This window comes from Drosophila subobscura, chromosome U, assembly GCF_008121235.1.
Source record: "Drosophila subobscura isolate 14011-0131.10 chromosome U, UCBerk_Dsub_1.0, whole genome shotgun sequence".
Taxonomy (NCBI): domain Eukaryota; kingdom Metazoa; phylum Arthropoda; class Insecta; order Diptera; family Drosophilidae; genus Drosophila; species Drosophila subobscura.
Genome location: NC_048534.1, coordinates 1,382,340 through 1,398,886, shown reverse-complemented (window position 1 = coordinate 1,398,886; position 16,547 = coordinate 1,382,340). Strand labels below are relative to the sequence as shown.

Below are 16,547 nucleotides of genomic sequence, written 5' to 3'. Positions count from 1 at the left end.
TTTGTACCTAACAAAAAGGAGTTATTTAATAAAAAAAAAGGAAAAGAAAGCGTTTTGTTTTACGTCTAATGCAAAGCAAAGTGACTCCAACCAACAACGCAAAGCGCTGAGCCCGTCACCTGTGGCCATGGACGTGGACTCTTCCGCGTCAAAATTCAGACAGACTACGGCCTACCAAAAGCCAATGGGGTCGGGGTGGCGAAATAATCCCGGTCGATTCAATTTGGTCAACGGAACGAATAAAATCACCAAAAAATGTCTGCTGTCGATATTCGGCACAACAACCCCTTTTTATACCCGGTACTCGAAGAGTAAATAGGGTATATTGTATTAGTGCACAAAGTGGACTTACAACACTTTATGTGCAACTCTATTCTGCAACTCACTAGTCTCACTAGAATAGAGCAAAGCTCGCATTAATTTGCTAAGCTGCTGTGTGAGAGAGTACTTTTAAAATAATCGAGCAGCACTAAATTTTATGTCAGTTGCTCGTTACCGTTTTTATGGAAATTCAAACCATTCTGTCTAGTATTTCGACATATATTTTATGCTGCCAGAAAAGTGGTGATAAAAAATAAACTGAGTATCTGGTGATTGCTGAACGTACGACAAACAAAATGCCACAAGGCGACGGGGCCGCCATGGGCCATCGACATGTCCTGTGCGATGGATGCCAGCGACACGAGTTCCCCGGCCGCAGATATTGCTGCCTGCGTTGCCCCAACTACGATCTGTGCGGCGAGTGCTTCGATCAATGTGTCCAAACGGATCACCATCTGATGGATCATCCCATGCAGCTGATCATGCTAGAGCCGCAGCATATGCCAGAGCTGCTGAGTGTCAGCGGGGCAATGGAACAGTTGAACTTGTCCAACTGCTACACCTGCCCGTACTGCAAGGTGATGGGTAACACGGCCAAGGGCCTCATCCGTCATGTGTACGGGTTGCATAGCGAGGACGACAGGCATGTGGTGTGCCCCATGTGCGCCTGCCTGCCGGGCGCCGATCTGATGACAATGCAGAACCTCTCGCGTCACCTACTGACCAATCACATTGACTATGCGAATATCCTGGAGCCACATACGCCACCGCTGACCAGTCTGCCTCAAGACGCGGTCACAAGCTCGCGACAACTGCGACGCCGATCTCGCGGTCATCTACGCCATCTTTACCAGGAACAGAATGCTGCTTACTTCCAAATGGTTAACGCCGGACAATTCGCTGCAGATGAAACACTGCCCGATTTGTCCAATGTGCTGATAAGCCATGATCTAATGAATAATCTACGCAATCTCTACACCGACGAAGCGATTGTCATCATGATGGGGCAAAGAGCAGCTGATTCAGCTTTGAGACCAACTGATAGACTCAGTTCGACTCCCAACACTCATATTCCGGTGAATCCGCATGCTGAGAAACGAAAGAAGGAACGCCGCCCCAAGATAGATCGTTTTCTACTCTCAAAATGGGTGGCTGCTGAGCAAAATCAGTGGGAAATGTCGACGGAAGCTAGCAAGACGCGTGAGCAACAGGCTTTGTTCACCGAACATATACTCCTCTCGATGCTGTGCGAGGAGCAGTTGGAGCTGTCGGGGAAAGACACAATTGAAGATACACTGGACATGAAGCTGTCCAAAACAGACTCAATCGCAACTATCGAACCCAATCTATGCAAGATAGAGCAGTACTTGAAAAGTGAAATGGATCAACAGACCCTGGAAATTAATAAGGACAGACAACACTTGGAAACTGGAACGGAGAATCGCGAACAGCCTCGAGAAAAGGGAACGGAAGTACAGCGCCTAGAAATTGGAACAGATCTACAGCTCCTGGAAACTGGAACAAATCTACAGACCCTAGAAACTGGAACAAAAATTAAGCCGCAACAAACTGGAACAGACCCAGTGCCACTGAAAACTGAAAAGCATACTCAGACCCTGAAAACAGGAACCGGTTCCACACCCAAGATATCCAAGATCATGTCATTGATGGCCGTACCTTGGACTCTGGTCTGGACAAGCGCTCAGACTCCTGATGTTAATGGATGTAAGAAGTTCATTCAATTGATGGGCGCCACTACGGAGGAAACCCAAGTGGATGAAATGAAGAATATGGAGACTGTCGATTGAGTGCAACCTACAGAACTACAACCTCTGAGCTACCCGATTTGCACAAAACACCTGAAATTTATTCTAAAATTTAAGTAACAATTCTTTTTGGTCTTTCTAATATTTTGGATGATTTTGTAATTGTAAGAAACATTATTCCGACTAAACTATACAATAAACAAATAAATAATAAATACAAATCTTTCTCATTTAATTTTTTAATCCGAAGAAGTTGTATTCTATTTTTACCCGGTACTCGAAGAGTAAATAGGGTATATTGTATTGGTGGCAAAAAAATGTAACACAGAAGAAAGCGTTGCCGACCCCATAAAGTACATATATATATTCTTGATCAGCATCAAGAGCTAAGTCGATATGGCCATGTCTGTCTGTCCGTCCGTCTGTCCGTCCTTATGAGCGCCTGAGATAGGGCAAGCAACTTCTGCATGCAGACTTTCGTATCTGTTACAAGTGTATTTCAAAATTTAGCCCCGTCTCCTTCCACACCCACAAAGGTCGAAAATCTACTGTATCCACAATTTTGAAGATAAGAGAAAACTTAAATGTCAATTTGTGCGGAAGGACCATATCTAAGGGATCACCGAATTGGGATTAGATTGGATCATTACAATAGCCAGAATGAAGAAATTAATTTGCAGTGGCTAAACCCACCCCGTGCAGCAGCTTTGATTATTTTATACACATTCTCTGATTCAACACTCTGCTTCGTGCAGTGTGCGGCTCGAGGAGTGCCGAGCTAAAATAGCGTGTTTGCGTGAGAAGTGATGTAGATGTAGATAACATATGTAGAAAAAATGTTAAATGTAAAATGTTGAAAAAAAAACCGGTGAGTACCGGGGATAAAAGTTGCCTAACTCGTTTTGTATTGCTTTAAAACCTGATGTTTGCTTAACCCATTAAGGGAGACACTAGCTTAAGTTGGGAGTTCAAAACACTGAGAAGCACTAAATATCTCTCCCAAAAATTGAACTCACAAATCACAAATGGAGCTTGAATTGAATATTATTAACTATTTCCCTGTCCACTAATGGGTTAAAAAGCCATCGTATGCTCTCATTTTATAGCTTCGACTCTTTCTCTTTCCTATATAACTGTCTTGCGGTCTCTTCCTGTCTGTGGCTCTTGTTCTATTAAATTTCCCTTCCTCGGCGCTCTCGTTGCGCGGCAATTGTAATGCCCGTCTTCCGGTTTCCTGCACCTCTCCTGGTGTCCCTTTCCGGCCATCCTTTGCTGGCCAACTATTCGTAGATATGGCAAGACTAGAGGCAACACCAGCACTCCCATTTTCTGCATTGGTGTTGGTAATTATTTTATGGAGTTTCGCAGACGAGAGCGTTAGCTCCACCCACCACTACTTCTCCTACTACTCACTGTGTGTGTGTGTGTGTGTTGTGCAACTTATGTTTACCAAGTGCGAAAGTGGAAACGTGCTGCAAACATGAAGTTCTTGTGCACCCACTGCCACTCTCCGCACTCCATGCCACTCCTGCAACGTGTTGTACGCTTTATAATAGGATTTGAATACAATGGCATTGTAATGAAATGTACAGCAAACGATGGGAGAGAGTTTTGTGGTTGGCTCACTGGAGAAGATGCTTCTGCTAGTGCAACTGCTTCTGCTTTTCTCCTGTGTCCATTGGCAGAGTACAAGCCAAACATCTGTTCCGCCTTTGTCCGTTTGTCGTTTTGGCCGTGCAATTCCAGTTGGTAATTAAAAGTACAGCAAAAGGCAAACAGTAGCAACAGCAGCAGCAGCGGCAGCACACATATTAAATAACCATTTTACACGTACGAGAGACTGCTGCTGCTGCCTCCATATCCTGCTAATGGCCAAAGCGCAGTCTTCCAAATGCCTTAACATTGGTTTTTATTCGAAAGCAGAACACTTTGGAGTCGCTCTTAAAGCTCCCATAATTAATATACATATAATAATATAATAAAATAAATATATTCCAAACCCAGAAGCTATGGACAGAGAATTCATTCCAGCCAATCAATCAACGCCTGTCGGACCTTTGGTTGGTTAATATCTCAAATAAAAGTAATTGAACTTTTGTTTTTATTACCCATTCGCGGCCAATTCAATCCGATTTTCCTTTGTGCTAATTAACGGAGCAAAGGACGCTCTGTGAAAAATTGTAGAGACTACCACGCAAGCGATTCGCTTACGAAAATTACAGGCAGGGTACCAGGGTACCATTGCTCATTAACCCATTTAGGGGTCGAGCTACCTAATTGCGCTACCATTTTCCATTACCATTTACCCCACTGGCTGTCAATGAAAACTCGTTCCATTTTCGTTTTTATTTATGTTAATTTTCTTTTATTATATTTTTTCCTTTTGCTATATTTTTTTAGAGCGTATAGAGCTGAGGGGCTATGCTCAATTGCTTTTGTAATCAATCAAAGTCAGAAGCATAGGATAAAGATATAGGAAGAGCATCTGAATGGGGATGAATGGTGGTGGTGGGGTAATGCAGCCAACCCCTTTTTCTGTGAAACGTAAACTGGATTGTCATATGTGTTTGTGTGTGCTCTAGATCATGCTAGTGCCGATGCCCATGCTCTTTGTTATACCCGGTACTCGAAGATTAAGTAGGGTATATTGTATTTGTGGTGAAAAGTGGATGTAAGTAACATACATAAGGAATCGTTTCCGACCCCATAAAGTTTACAAATATATTTTTGATCGTTGAAATTATTGAAGGTAAAGTCACCAAATTTTGTATGAAAACTCATGTTATACCACACTGTTACAAGTGAATTTAAAAATTTCACCCGCCCTATGCCGTAATCACAATTATAATAATAGATATATAAGAGTAAACAAAAAATGCATTTCTTTATGGAATGACCATATAGATCATTATCATAGCCAGAATGAAGAAATTAAGTGGCTACCCCTACCCCGTCCAGCAGCTTTGCTTATGCTTGTTTTTTGTTGATCATTCTCGTCCGCACACTCTGCCTCATGCAGTGCTTCTCTAGGGAAGGGTGATGTAGATGTCAGGTGTAGAAAAAATATAAAATGTCAAATGTAAACTTCGAGAAAAACCACTAAGGTAAAATTTACTGACTGAGTACCGGGTATATAAGTTGTGAAGCGTATAAAGCGTCTCACAAACGTTCATACTCTTTCGTATTTCGTGTTGGTGTTTGACGTGACACTTGAGCGACACTTGAAGCCCGATAATTGATATTGTGTGCCGGAGGCGGTGGATATGCCGAGGGCGTGGCCACATGGGTAGGTGACTGTGCTAGCCTGGTGTTGGATGCCTCCGTAATTGCCGTTGACAGGTTTTGGCGGTTTATGCTAAAGTCATTGATTCTTAAAAGTGTTGTGGCTGGGAGTCAACTAAGTTTTGCTAAAGGAATATGAATCCGAAGAGGGGAAAAAACGGTGTAAATATATCGAGTCTATACTTAGATTATTTAATAAACAAAATAAATGTCCCATTCATGTCGATGCAGATTACTGCTTGATTGGAGTTTCTCTTAAATGAGTTACCAAATTTAAAGTGTCGATGAGCATCGACAACTCATAGAAATAGATAGAAACAAAATAAGTGCAGATTGCTGCTGTTTCGAGTTTCACTTTAGAGAGTTTATTTCTTATGGTTTTTTGTTGGCATGCTACCAAAATCAGAGAGCCGATATTCTATCCATAGAATATAAGTTTTCCATGGTACAAGCTTACTCTCTCCAGCATACACTATCGACCCCACACTTAAAGTTTTTGAATCAAATAAGTTGATCAATATGTAGTATAGATTTTGAACACACACACACGCACACACATTAGTGCTAACTGCAGTCTCCAGAGAGGAGCGAGGACTGGGTACATGATAGGTCGGTGCGGTTGGTTTCTAAGGAGAACCACACTCAATTGTCAGCAGAGATATTTCTTAACCATTAAGTGGTACCGCAAATCAAGTGCAGGAATTGGACTTGCAACTGGACTGCAATTCATTACGGCATGGATCATTAAAGGGCGCAGGGGCAAGAACTTTGGAGCAAAGACAAACCGCACGTAAAGTGGCCAACATGCCCAAAACAGGCGTCACCTCGGAAACCCCAAAACCATAGCCCAGAATCAAAGCAAAAGGCAAGGCAGTCACAATCCACACAGTTCTCCCCAAAACTGAAAGTTTGAGCTGCGTACAAAAGAGTTTTCCCCATCGCCCCATCAAGTAATGGATGGAATGAAAATTGGGTGGGTGGAAAACAGGATTGCAAAGTGGGTTTCACGCTGCTTTTCAGATCCATTAAGCACTCAATGATGATAATAATAATGATGATGATGATGATAGAATTCATCAAACATTAGAGTACTTGAACTCGCTTAAACTTTGATAACGATAAAGATGCCGTTGCTTTAACTGATGATGATGATGATGATGGTGTGTGTCGGGAGCTATTTAGTTTTTGCGAATATTTAATGTGCAGCAGAAGCATAATTCAATCTGTCATTCGTGTCAGTGAGAAATTATGGCACAATCCGCGATATCGAGGGCCAAATCCTTTTAATGTCAGTGCTCTCTACATACTTTCAGCCTTCACGCCTTCGTTCCAACCCTTCTCAAACAAGCAACAAGAAAATTTGTTAAGTCGATTCAGTTGATAAAATTTCAGACTGAGACTGACATCTATTAAGCAACAGAGGCATTAATATTAATTTATTAATGCAATATACGTTCCTCCCAGATATGTATATGTAAAACTTTGGAATTTTTCGGTAATTATGTTAGACTTTTTACCGCCAAGGTCTATGACATTTTAATTAAAGCGGCAACCAAAAACCGCAGACAGGATGTGTTATCATCATAGGGCGGCAGCCCACAGAAACAAAATTACAAAGAATAAACGTGAAGAAAGCAAAAGTTTTTGGGTGACAATATCGACGCACTTTTATGTGGAAAGTCTCGCCTGCCACATTGTTATCCGTATCTTGAATGGAAGATGCTCTATACCATAGAGATGGCAAAAAGAAAACTATTCCAAGAGTTTTGACTTATCCAAAGTGTACTTTTTAGCCATCTCTAGGGTGTGAGGTTGTATGTGGGTTTTCTTTTGCTTAAAGTATGATTGCAAGTGTGAAAATATATATGCTAAACGTGCCCCACCAACGTACTTCTGTCTGTGTGTTCCTCCCCAACCTCTTTCCGTTGTGCTCGATGCGTTTTTGTTTTATGACGCGGCGACGTGCTCGCAAAATGAAAAGCACTTGGCGGTCCTCTGCTGCTCCACTCTCCATCCAGGCAGACCGTTCACCAGGCCCCGTCCGTAGTCTCTACACATTCTCACAGTTGGTCGTCCACACATGCTAAATCGTAAAATGCCTCATTCTCTTGCGTTTTTTTTCTCTTTGCCTTACTGTTAAAGTTTTGTTACACTTTATTTAAAGGGTATGTTTAATAGATAGAGCGATGGAAGCTTTATTTTTTAAGTACCTCGTTTTATAATTAACGATTGTTTTACTGATCTAATTTCTAAATATTTTCAATTAGATTCATTAAGATTCATTCATTCATCTCATGCAAAATATGTTCACAAAAAAGTTTAAACTTTTCCTGTTTGAACACTTGGTTCTCGAAAAACCTTAGTTTTTGGAGATCCTAAGCCGGTAAGAGTATTCCCTTAACAGTCGAAAGGACACACACTTATGTATTTACTTTGCTTTCTTTTTTTATAGGAATGAGTATCCTCTATCTTTTTTATGCGACGTGCGCTCTGGCCTGTAAATGGTTGGTCGACAACCATTCCATTCTTATTTGTTCGAACAATTTAAGAAATTATTGCCTCCCATATCACCTATCATCCATAGAAACGCAACGTAGAGCAGAGAACGAGTCCATGCCCTGCCATGGCATGTGTAAAGTTTATAGTAAATAAAGTATGATTGTCTATTGTCGAATGCTGTCGCTGTCTTTTGGTGGTTTATAAAAAAACAACACTCAATGTTTTGCAATCCCTTGTCAGCTCCTTGCTTGTACTGTGCTCTTTGAGTTAATTTAATTTGATTTATATGGATTTTGTGAATGGAAAATCGAAATGCAAATTGGGGTTCGGGGTTGGTGGGGAGGGGAAAATGCTTAAGCCTTGTACTGTATCGCTCGCTCGTTGATGATTGTGAGTGTGGGGACTGTGTCCTTCTGAATGATGTTGTTGTGTGGTCATTAAATTTCCAGCTGTGCCGCCAGGCTTTTGTTCCTTATTGCGCACTCGTATTTGAAGTGTACTTTTTTGCTTTTTGCATACACAATTTGCAATTAATTTAAAACAATTATGTCGGACGAACAGACGAACAACAAAAAATAAAAAATCAACGCTGAATTCAATAAGAAAAACGAAAATATTCTGTGGTTAAATGTCATTTGTTGCCTGTCAACCGCACAGTTTTTCTGCCGCAATTAACCAAGAGGATGGATGAGATTTTCCGGTGTCCTTTAGGCTCTCTGACCACCTGGGTTCCCCAGGATCCAACCCATACTCATTTCCCCTTGAGTCAAATGGAAATAAATTAAAACAAACAAAAAATGTCTACACAAATATGGAGATCAAAATATTGATATATTTTTGTATTATGTTTGTATTATGGAAATGTTCCTATTCCTCATTATGACATCAATATCGATAATGTGGTTGATGGATCATCGTAGTAGTGCTCAAAACGAGGGAAGGAAATGGGATCCCTATAGGTCCCAATGGGACCTAGAGGAGGAGAACATTGAACCAGCAATATACAATCAATCGACTCAATACTCAATGTTAGTGTTGGAGAGTGAAATGAATCCATTCCAAAGAATACCCGAAAGATATCGCAACTTTTTGAATTGGGACAACCAAGTGCATAATTATCAACGCATCAAAAGACACTGGGATCCTGCCCACAATGAGAGCCTCGACTATCGGGAAAACCTAAGTGCATTTCCCAGCATGCGGAGCAAAAGGAAAGGAAAAGTTGAAAAGGTGAAGTATCCTCTAAAACCGCACATAGAGTACAACCGTCGTCCGATGTATGGAGAACTTTATCACATTATCGTCACATTGCCCTCGCTTGGCCGTGAGAAATTTGTAATGAACCTCACGGTCAATACGGGGGACTATCTGATCGATGAGGTAATCGCTGAGCCCTGGGGTAAGCCAAATCCCTGGCATTACACCACCAGATTGCCATCGATATTGCAAATGTATGGCATTCGTGTGGGCAAACTCCCGTACAGACGTTGCTACTTCTATCACACGCACGCCAGTTACTTCAATTCTCTACACCGATATGTGTACATCACGATAACATCCTTCAAGGATCGCAGCAAACTACTGGCTCGGAAGGCCAGACGTGACATTACCATAGTGCTGCCGCGACACATGCACTGTGACCCGTTTTTGAATCTACCCTTCTGCAAGGATCCCAATTTTCCCGTAGATGTCTCACCCCGCTCTCATTTGCAATTCTTTGCCGAGCTGGGAGACGATTGCAAGGAGTTTGAATACGATCATATTGATTGGAACTTTTACGATATAAGCGAGAGACGTAATTACAGTTTTTACAATTATTTAATGTAATGCTAAATCTATTTGACACTTAGATCTGATTGGACACGCCGGTGTTAGCAAGGGTCTGGTGCTCAAGATACCACCATATAAGGTCAAGTTCAAATATACTGTAAGCATGGGACGCTATAGTTTTCTTTTGCGTGCAAATGCACTAATAAATGGCGTCAATTGTGTGGCAAGGGTGAGTATTTAAAAAACTTTTTGTAGAATACAAATCTCAAACTTAAACACAATTCCAGTGTTACGTGAGAATGGTGGCAGTTCATGTGGAACCGAGAATCCAGGGTAACATTTATCGACGTGTCAATGCAGCGCGTGAGATTATTTTGGATGGAGAGAGAAGTCGAGACAGATCGCGGGCACGCAAAGATGATTATTCAAGGATATTCAGTTGGGGCTGTTTTAGCAGAGGTGATCCCAAAAATAAGTACTGCAGGGATAAAATGAGTACTAGTGAGTGCGTTATGAATGCAAGCCAAAAAATTCCTATTCCAATAATCCTTAAATTCCATATCCCACAGAGTCAGTGATGAAAATACCAGCGAACTCCTTACAGCCTGGGAAATTCTACAACTACAGTTTAACATTGTTTTCGCGAATAGATGCCCGTGTGAATGCCACGGACTATCAAATGCTGGAGGTGGTCAACGAACGTACAATCACGCCGCACATACGTTGCCGTAGGAATTGCTATTTGGATGTCTTTGCGCCCATCGATAGCATCCACTTGATGGCTGAATGTTTTGATTGCGATGCCAAGATTTTTAGCTACAAGTGGTATGTTCATACAGATAAATCGCATTCAATGGAGTCCCCATATTCGTATCTCGTTTATCGATCCAACGATGCGGAGCTGCAGATTCGACTAGAGATCATGCTCGTTGATGGGATGTCGGGGGAGGCGCATCTAAAATTGAGACGCAACGATGGCCCACAGAATGGCGAGTGTATAATATGGCCAAATAAAGGATTGGAGGCCTACACATCCTTTTACGTGGGCTGCACCGACTTCCGTACGAACTATCCTCCCCTACAGTTTAGATATTCAATCAGACTGGGTGTTATCGACTCGAATGTGCCCTACAGCCTGTTCAAAACAACACTACCGGCTACCAAAAAGCTATATGTATCGATATGCGATTACCTGGATATGTGCGTGGACGTTACACTCATGGTCAAAGTGCTTAAAACCGATAAAATCGGGATAATAAACGTAAACAATACGCTCAGACACCTACTTAACATAAGGGACTACATCAGCAAGATGCCATACATGCTGAAGCATGGCAGATGGAACAAGGCCTATGTCATAGCACTGGTGGCCGCTCAGAGGATTCATTCCGCCAGCGAAGGCAGAGAGATCTTTGCCCACCTCAATAGGGAGGCCATCATGACGGGCACACAGATCGAACAGCTCTCCGTATTGGCCGCTCAACTGATGAGGCGTTTGTCGCCCATGGACTATCGTGGCGCGGCACTGATTTCGAAAATATTCACCCGCATGAGCCTGGCGTTCGAGGAGATAATTGAGCAACTGGAATGGCTGCATCGTGCGGCGTACAACTCGCTTACCGATCAGCACATGTTCTTCCTGTACACGCTGGCCTCGCGAACGGAGATTCATGCACCGGCACAGTGCAAGACATACGATGATAATTGCAACATGGGACAGAATGTGGGGCTGGAGGAGAACCTGGAGATGGAGGTGGATCCGATCACCCTGTTGCGCATCAATTGGTGGCTAAAGGTCACATGGTATCTGTACAAGTGCATCTATTACCTGGGTGTGCTCGGCACCAGTCGACACCATGCCTACGATGAGGCGATGACAGTGCTCCAGGGCGGCATAGCCTATCAGATGAATGTCACGGAGATATCGCATTCCGTCGTCAATTTAACTGTCGATACCATCGATGGCATACACCATGTTCAGATCTCGACGGCACTCATGGAGGAACTGGACGACCTACTTCGTGGTCGCACCATTCTCTTTCAGATCATATCGCAACAGAATGTTCACAACATGTACTGGTGGTATCCGGAACCGTTGCCCTCCGAGACGAATGTGCTCATTGTTCATGCCTACAGCCCTCTGTATAATTATCCCATGGGCTCCCGCTTGCCGCTCAAACATCCGTTGGTTTACTACATGAACATTTCCGACTTCAGTGCGAATCCAGAGTTCGTCAAATGGATGGCGAATAGCACCATTCAGAGTGCCTCGCACATACACTACTATACGATTCCATTGAGATCGCGAAGTGTGCTGGCTGTGCGCATTGTTCGTGTCACAGATCCCATACGTATTTCCATGAGTTTGAATGAGAAGCCAAAGCTGCACGAAATCAGGGAAAAGGCTTGTCTCGTAACACCCGACATGAAGGGTAAACGCATTTGGATGACCAATAATTGCCCAGATAAAGCCATCGCCTATGTGGGTGTACTAAGTGATAAGTATAAGCTCAAAGATGAAGAGCATACACATGAAGATGGGTCGAGAAAACTTCAGCTAAAGGTAAGTGGATATAAAGACGATTTTATTACAATTTTTAACGCAATTTAGATTACGGATATTCACTTAGTTTTCGAAAGGATTCAAAAATTATTTTTTTTATTTTTATTCAGATTTCGGCAAGTTCTATTTCTTTTCTTACATTTTTTAATTTTTAATAGAAATTTAAATATGTTATACATATGTACTACATATGTAAATATTCATGTCCGATACTTATTTGTCCGATAGGTTTTTTTTTTGCAATTACTTAATTCTTTTTAAAGAGTCTCACAACTTTCCCTCTCCTTTAATTTTTAATTTAATTTTTGTTAAATATTTCTAGATTTGTCTGTATTTTAGCAGCAATATTTTGTTTCCATTAAACTATTTTATACCCGGTACTCGAAGAGTAACTAGGGTATATTGTATTTGTGCGAATAACGGTTGTATGTAACGCACAGAAGGAAACGTTTCCGACCCCATAAAGTATATATATTCTTGATCAGCATCAAAAGCCGAGTCGATAGAGCCATGTCTGGCTGTCCGTCCGTCCGTCTGTCTGTCCGTCCGTCTTGTTGAGCGCCTGGATCTCAGAAACTATAAAAGCTAGAGACACCACATTTTGCATCCAGACTTCTGTGTACTCACATTGTTACAAGTGTATTTCACAAATGGGGCCCGCCTCATTCCGTCTCCGCAAAAGGGCGGAGCTACAAAGCTACAATTTCAAAATATCATCAAATTGAGATCTGATTGGACGCACCCTGTCCCGCAGCTTTTGTTGTTTTTTTCACATTCTCTCATTCACACTATGCTTCTGCAGTGTGCGGCCTCTGCCTCTGCCGTGTCTCTGCCTCTGCCATGAATATGCAGTGTGTGGCTCTAGGAAAGGGGGGCGAGCTAAAAGGAGCGTGTTGGCGTGATTGTAGTGTTGTAGGTGTAGATGACGGATGAAGTAAAAATGTAAAATTTTACAAAAAACCGCTAAGGTACAGATGTAGTACTAAATGCCGGGTATAAAAGTTGTGACGCGTAAGTGTCTCACACTTCACTACTCGTCAATTATTACATTTTATTCAAAGTATTTCTTACTTGCTTAAGAATACAATTAATGTATCACTAATCTCAAGTAATAGTTACTAACGTGCTAACATAACGAGAACTAATATCTATATTTTCTTCCCTCATCAACATCCTGTGTAGCATATAGTTAAGACATTTTTAAATTACTCGGTTCTTCTAGAGACATATCAGTGTAACTCTTGGGCGAATCGCTCGTTGAACCCGGGTTGGAGCACAGATCATTGCACCACAAAATTGGACAATGAGAATGGAATGTTTGTGAAATGCACCTGCGATATCCTGGGACCGCTAGCATCGCGCATATTTCCCGTTGTCGCGGAACGATACATTACGGTGATGGTCCTGCCTATACTGGAGACGAATTGGTATATGTTTACCATGTTCCTGATGCTGTTCCTACTGCTGATGGCTGTACTGCTGTCGTATATTGGTCGGATGGCCGCCCATCAGCATCGGCATGTGCAGGAGTGTAGGCACAAGTCGGTGCGCTTCAAGGAGGACATGACATTTGATTCGGAAAAGGATTTGCTTGTGCTGGTGAGGACGGGTGGCCAGGAGTTCGCCGGAACGACATCCAATATCAAGTTATACTTCAAGTCGAGAGTGGGCAAACAGTCCTCGTATATCATATCACAGGATCCGGCCCGTCCGCGTCTCGTACGGAATAGTATCAATAAAATCACATTGCCTGCCGGCACCGTTAAAATACCCACCCGCCTGGCCTTTGGCATCGAACGGAATGGACGGTATCCGCGTTGGTATTGCCGGACGGTGACTATTATCGATTTGAATAGCGACATGGAGCAGCTATTTATCGTCGAGCGATGGATCGAGGATGGACACACGCCCTTTATTCGCTCCCCCTACTTCACTCGGTCCGCCAATGAAAGGCCCGTGCTGTCGTGGACGCGGCGTTTCCGCAACAGCTTCGAGCAGCGTTTCCTCAATTGGTTTCTGGTGAGCCCCATGACGGGGCCCTGGTTGAGCCGCAATACCCTCTATACGATGACACGATTTGAGCGCTCCTGCGTTTGGATTTGCAATGTCAGTCTAACGATTCTCTTGGTCAGCCTCTACTTTGGACCCTCGCCGTTTGAGGCGGTGCCCGAGGAGGTCCTCAAAGAGGAAAAGAGGACAACCGTCAAAATCCATGAAGTGGTTGCTCTCGGCGTTTATTCCGGGGTTATTGGCATCTGTGTACTTTTATTCTTTGAATTTGTGATCATGCGCTTGCTCTGGCGTCGTCATTGAAAATTAAAAGAATGCCACCTGTATCCCTATCATTGGGTATGTCACACTGTTCCTGGTTTACGGCTAATGGATTTTTCCACGGCTAATTACCATTACTTAAGCCCAGCAGCCGGACAGCCAGGGAAAAACCACTCACACACACGCACAGGAGAAAATGTAAGAAAAATTACATTAAAAATTATTTCTCAGTTCGGTTTTTTTTTTTGCTGAAAGAAAACTATGCTTATGGTACTTTAATTATTTTAAAAGTTTTTTTAGGTCCTTTTTGGCTTAGGTGTGGTATGCAAATGGAATTTCATAGTCACACCATTAACACTTTTTTTCTGTGTTTGCTGCTTCGCCTTCTGCTTCTTGTGGTCCTCTGTCCCTTTTTCCATATTTTTTGTGTGCCGCTTTTTCTCTTTTGTGCATATTTCAAAATAAAAATTCATTTAATTAAATGCCACACCAAATGCTCGCGAAAAACGTTTTCAACGTGTGATATTTTATGCCAGAAGTCGGGCTAGCCCTTTTTATACCCGGTACTCGAAGAGTAAATAGGGTATATTGTGTTTGTGCACAAAGTTGATGTATGTAACGCAGATAAGGACCCCATTTCCGACCCCATTACGTATATATATTCTTGATCGGCATCAATAGTTTAGTCGATATAGCCATGTCTGTCTGTCCGGCCGTTCGTCCGTCTTTCAAAATTTCGCCCCGCCCCCTTCCGCCGCTGCAAATCCCAAAAATCTGCTGTATTAACAATTTTGAAGATAAAAAAACTAAAAACGCCATTCGGTAGGGAAGGACCATACCTATCAGATCACAGAACCGGTCAGATTGGATCATTATTATAGCCAGAATGAAGAAATTCATTTCCAGTGGCTAAACCCACCCCAGCAGCTTTTTTTAGTTGTTTCACATTCACACTCTGCGAGCTAAAAGAGCGTGTTGGCGTGAGAAGTAATGATGTAGATGACAGATGTAGAAAAAGTGTAAAATTTAAAATTTAAAAAAACCGCTAAGGTATGTACATACAGTAAGCACACATATTATTCGTACACCATGATCAGCCTAATTTGAACACCTATAACTTGGCGTGCGGTCAACGTAAACAGAAAAAGTTAATTTTGTATCAAAGATCAACATATCTTCTATATGTTAATGAAAAAAGGTTTTAATTTTCTTCTATGATATCCTTATAAAAATTAACTTAAGCAAAACATAAATTTTTTCGCACATAAATTATTCGTGCATCCGTCCAATTTTTTAAGTAAAATTCAAATATTAAAGGTAACATGTACAATGACAATTTTTGTTTGGTATATTTGGTATTGGTGCCTCATGAATAAATATTGACTCCCTCGATTAAATTTTGGGCGTCCGTGTCCTTTTTTACAAATATTTTTACACAGGCTTCGTGCAACTCAAGTTAACTAACCGTAGTGAAATTTTCAGCTAAATGTTGTTTTAAATGAGCCAGATTTGATCCAAAAAAGATACATTTTTGTGTCATTTTTTTGGCTGGGTCAAGTTTGGCTTCGAATTATGACCAAATGGAATGACACATGAATGCCAATTGTCAATCAAAATATAGTTAATTAACACTTTTTCATATTCACATAAAATAATTCGCACAGCTCCAGTTAAAAAACAACACGGATGGATCTTTGATACAAAATTAACTTTTTCTGTTTACGTTGACCGTACGCCAAGTTATAGGTGTTCAAACTGGGGTGATGATGGCGTACGATTAATATGTGTGCTTACTGTATGTACTACTGAGTACCGGGTATAAGAGTTGTGACGCGTAAGAAGCGTCTCACACGTCCTTTCTCGTTTCCATTTCCATCTGTCCAGCTGTTCTGTTCGCTGGGGTTTCTTATTGTCGCTCTGGGTAAAGCACAGGGCAGGATAGCCCTGAAAAATGCATTTTCACAACCGGGATTTCCAGGGGTGACATTATAAATAGGTTACCATAAAAATAAACATACAAGCATTGAGTGTTGGTAGGTGTTTTTTTTTTTTTTTTTGGTGCAGGTGCAGGTGCA

General features: G+C 41.9%; 2 protein-coding genes across 2 annotated transcripts; both read left to right on the top strand.

The window, feature by feature from the left end:
- The first annotated feature begins 521 nt into the window (after positions 1-521).
- Positions 522-2,271, top strand: LOC117901967 (E3 ubiquitin-protein ligase KCMF1-like). Its single transcript, XM_034812948.1, has one exon. The coding sequence runs from the start codon at positions 618-620 to the stop codon at positions 2,127-2,129; it is 1,512 nt and encodes a 503-aa protein (XP_034668839.1). The 5' UTR covers positions 522-617; the 3' UTR covers positions 2,130-2,271.
- Positions 2,272-8,714: 6,443 nt separating this feature from the next.
- Positions 8,715-14,529, top strand: LOC117901048. The gene is made up of 5 exons (XM_034811659.1): positions 8,715-9,663; positions 9,719-9,867; positions 9,926-10,139; positions 10,208-12,201; positions 13,384-14,529. Exons 1-5 carry the CDS (start codon positions 8,724-8,726, stop codon positions 14,512-14,514), a joined length of 4,428 nt encoding a protein of 1,475 aa, XP_034667550.1. The 5' UTR covers positions 8,715-8,723; the 3' UTR covers positions 14,515-14,529.
- Positions 14,530-16,547: the final 2,018 nt, after the last annotated feature.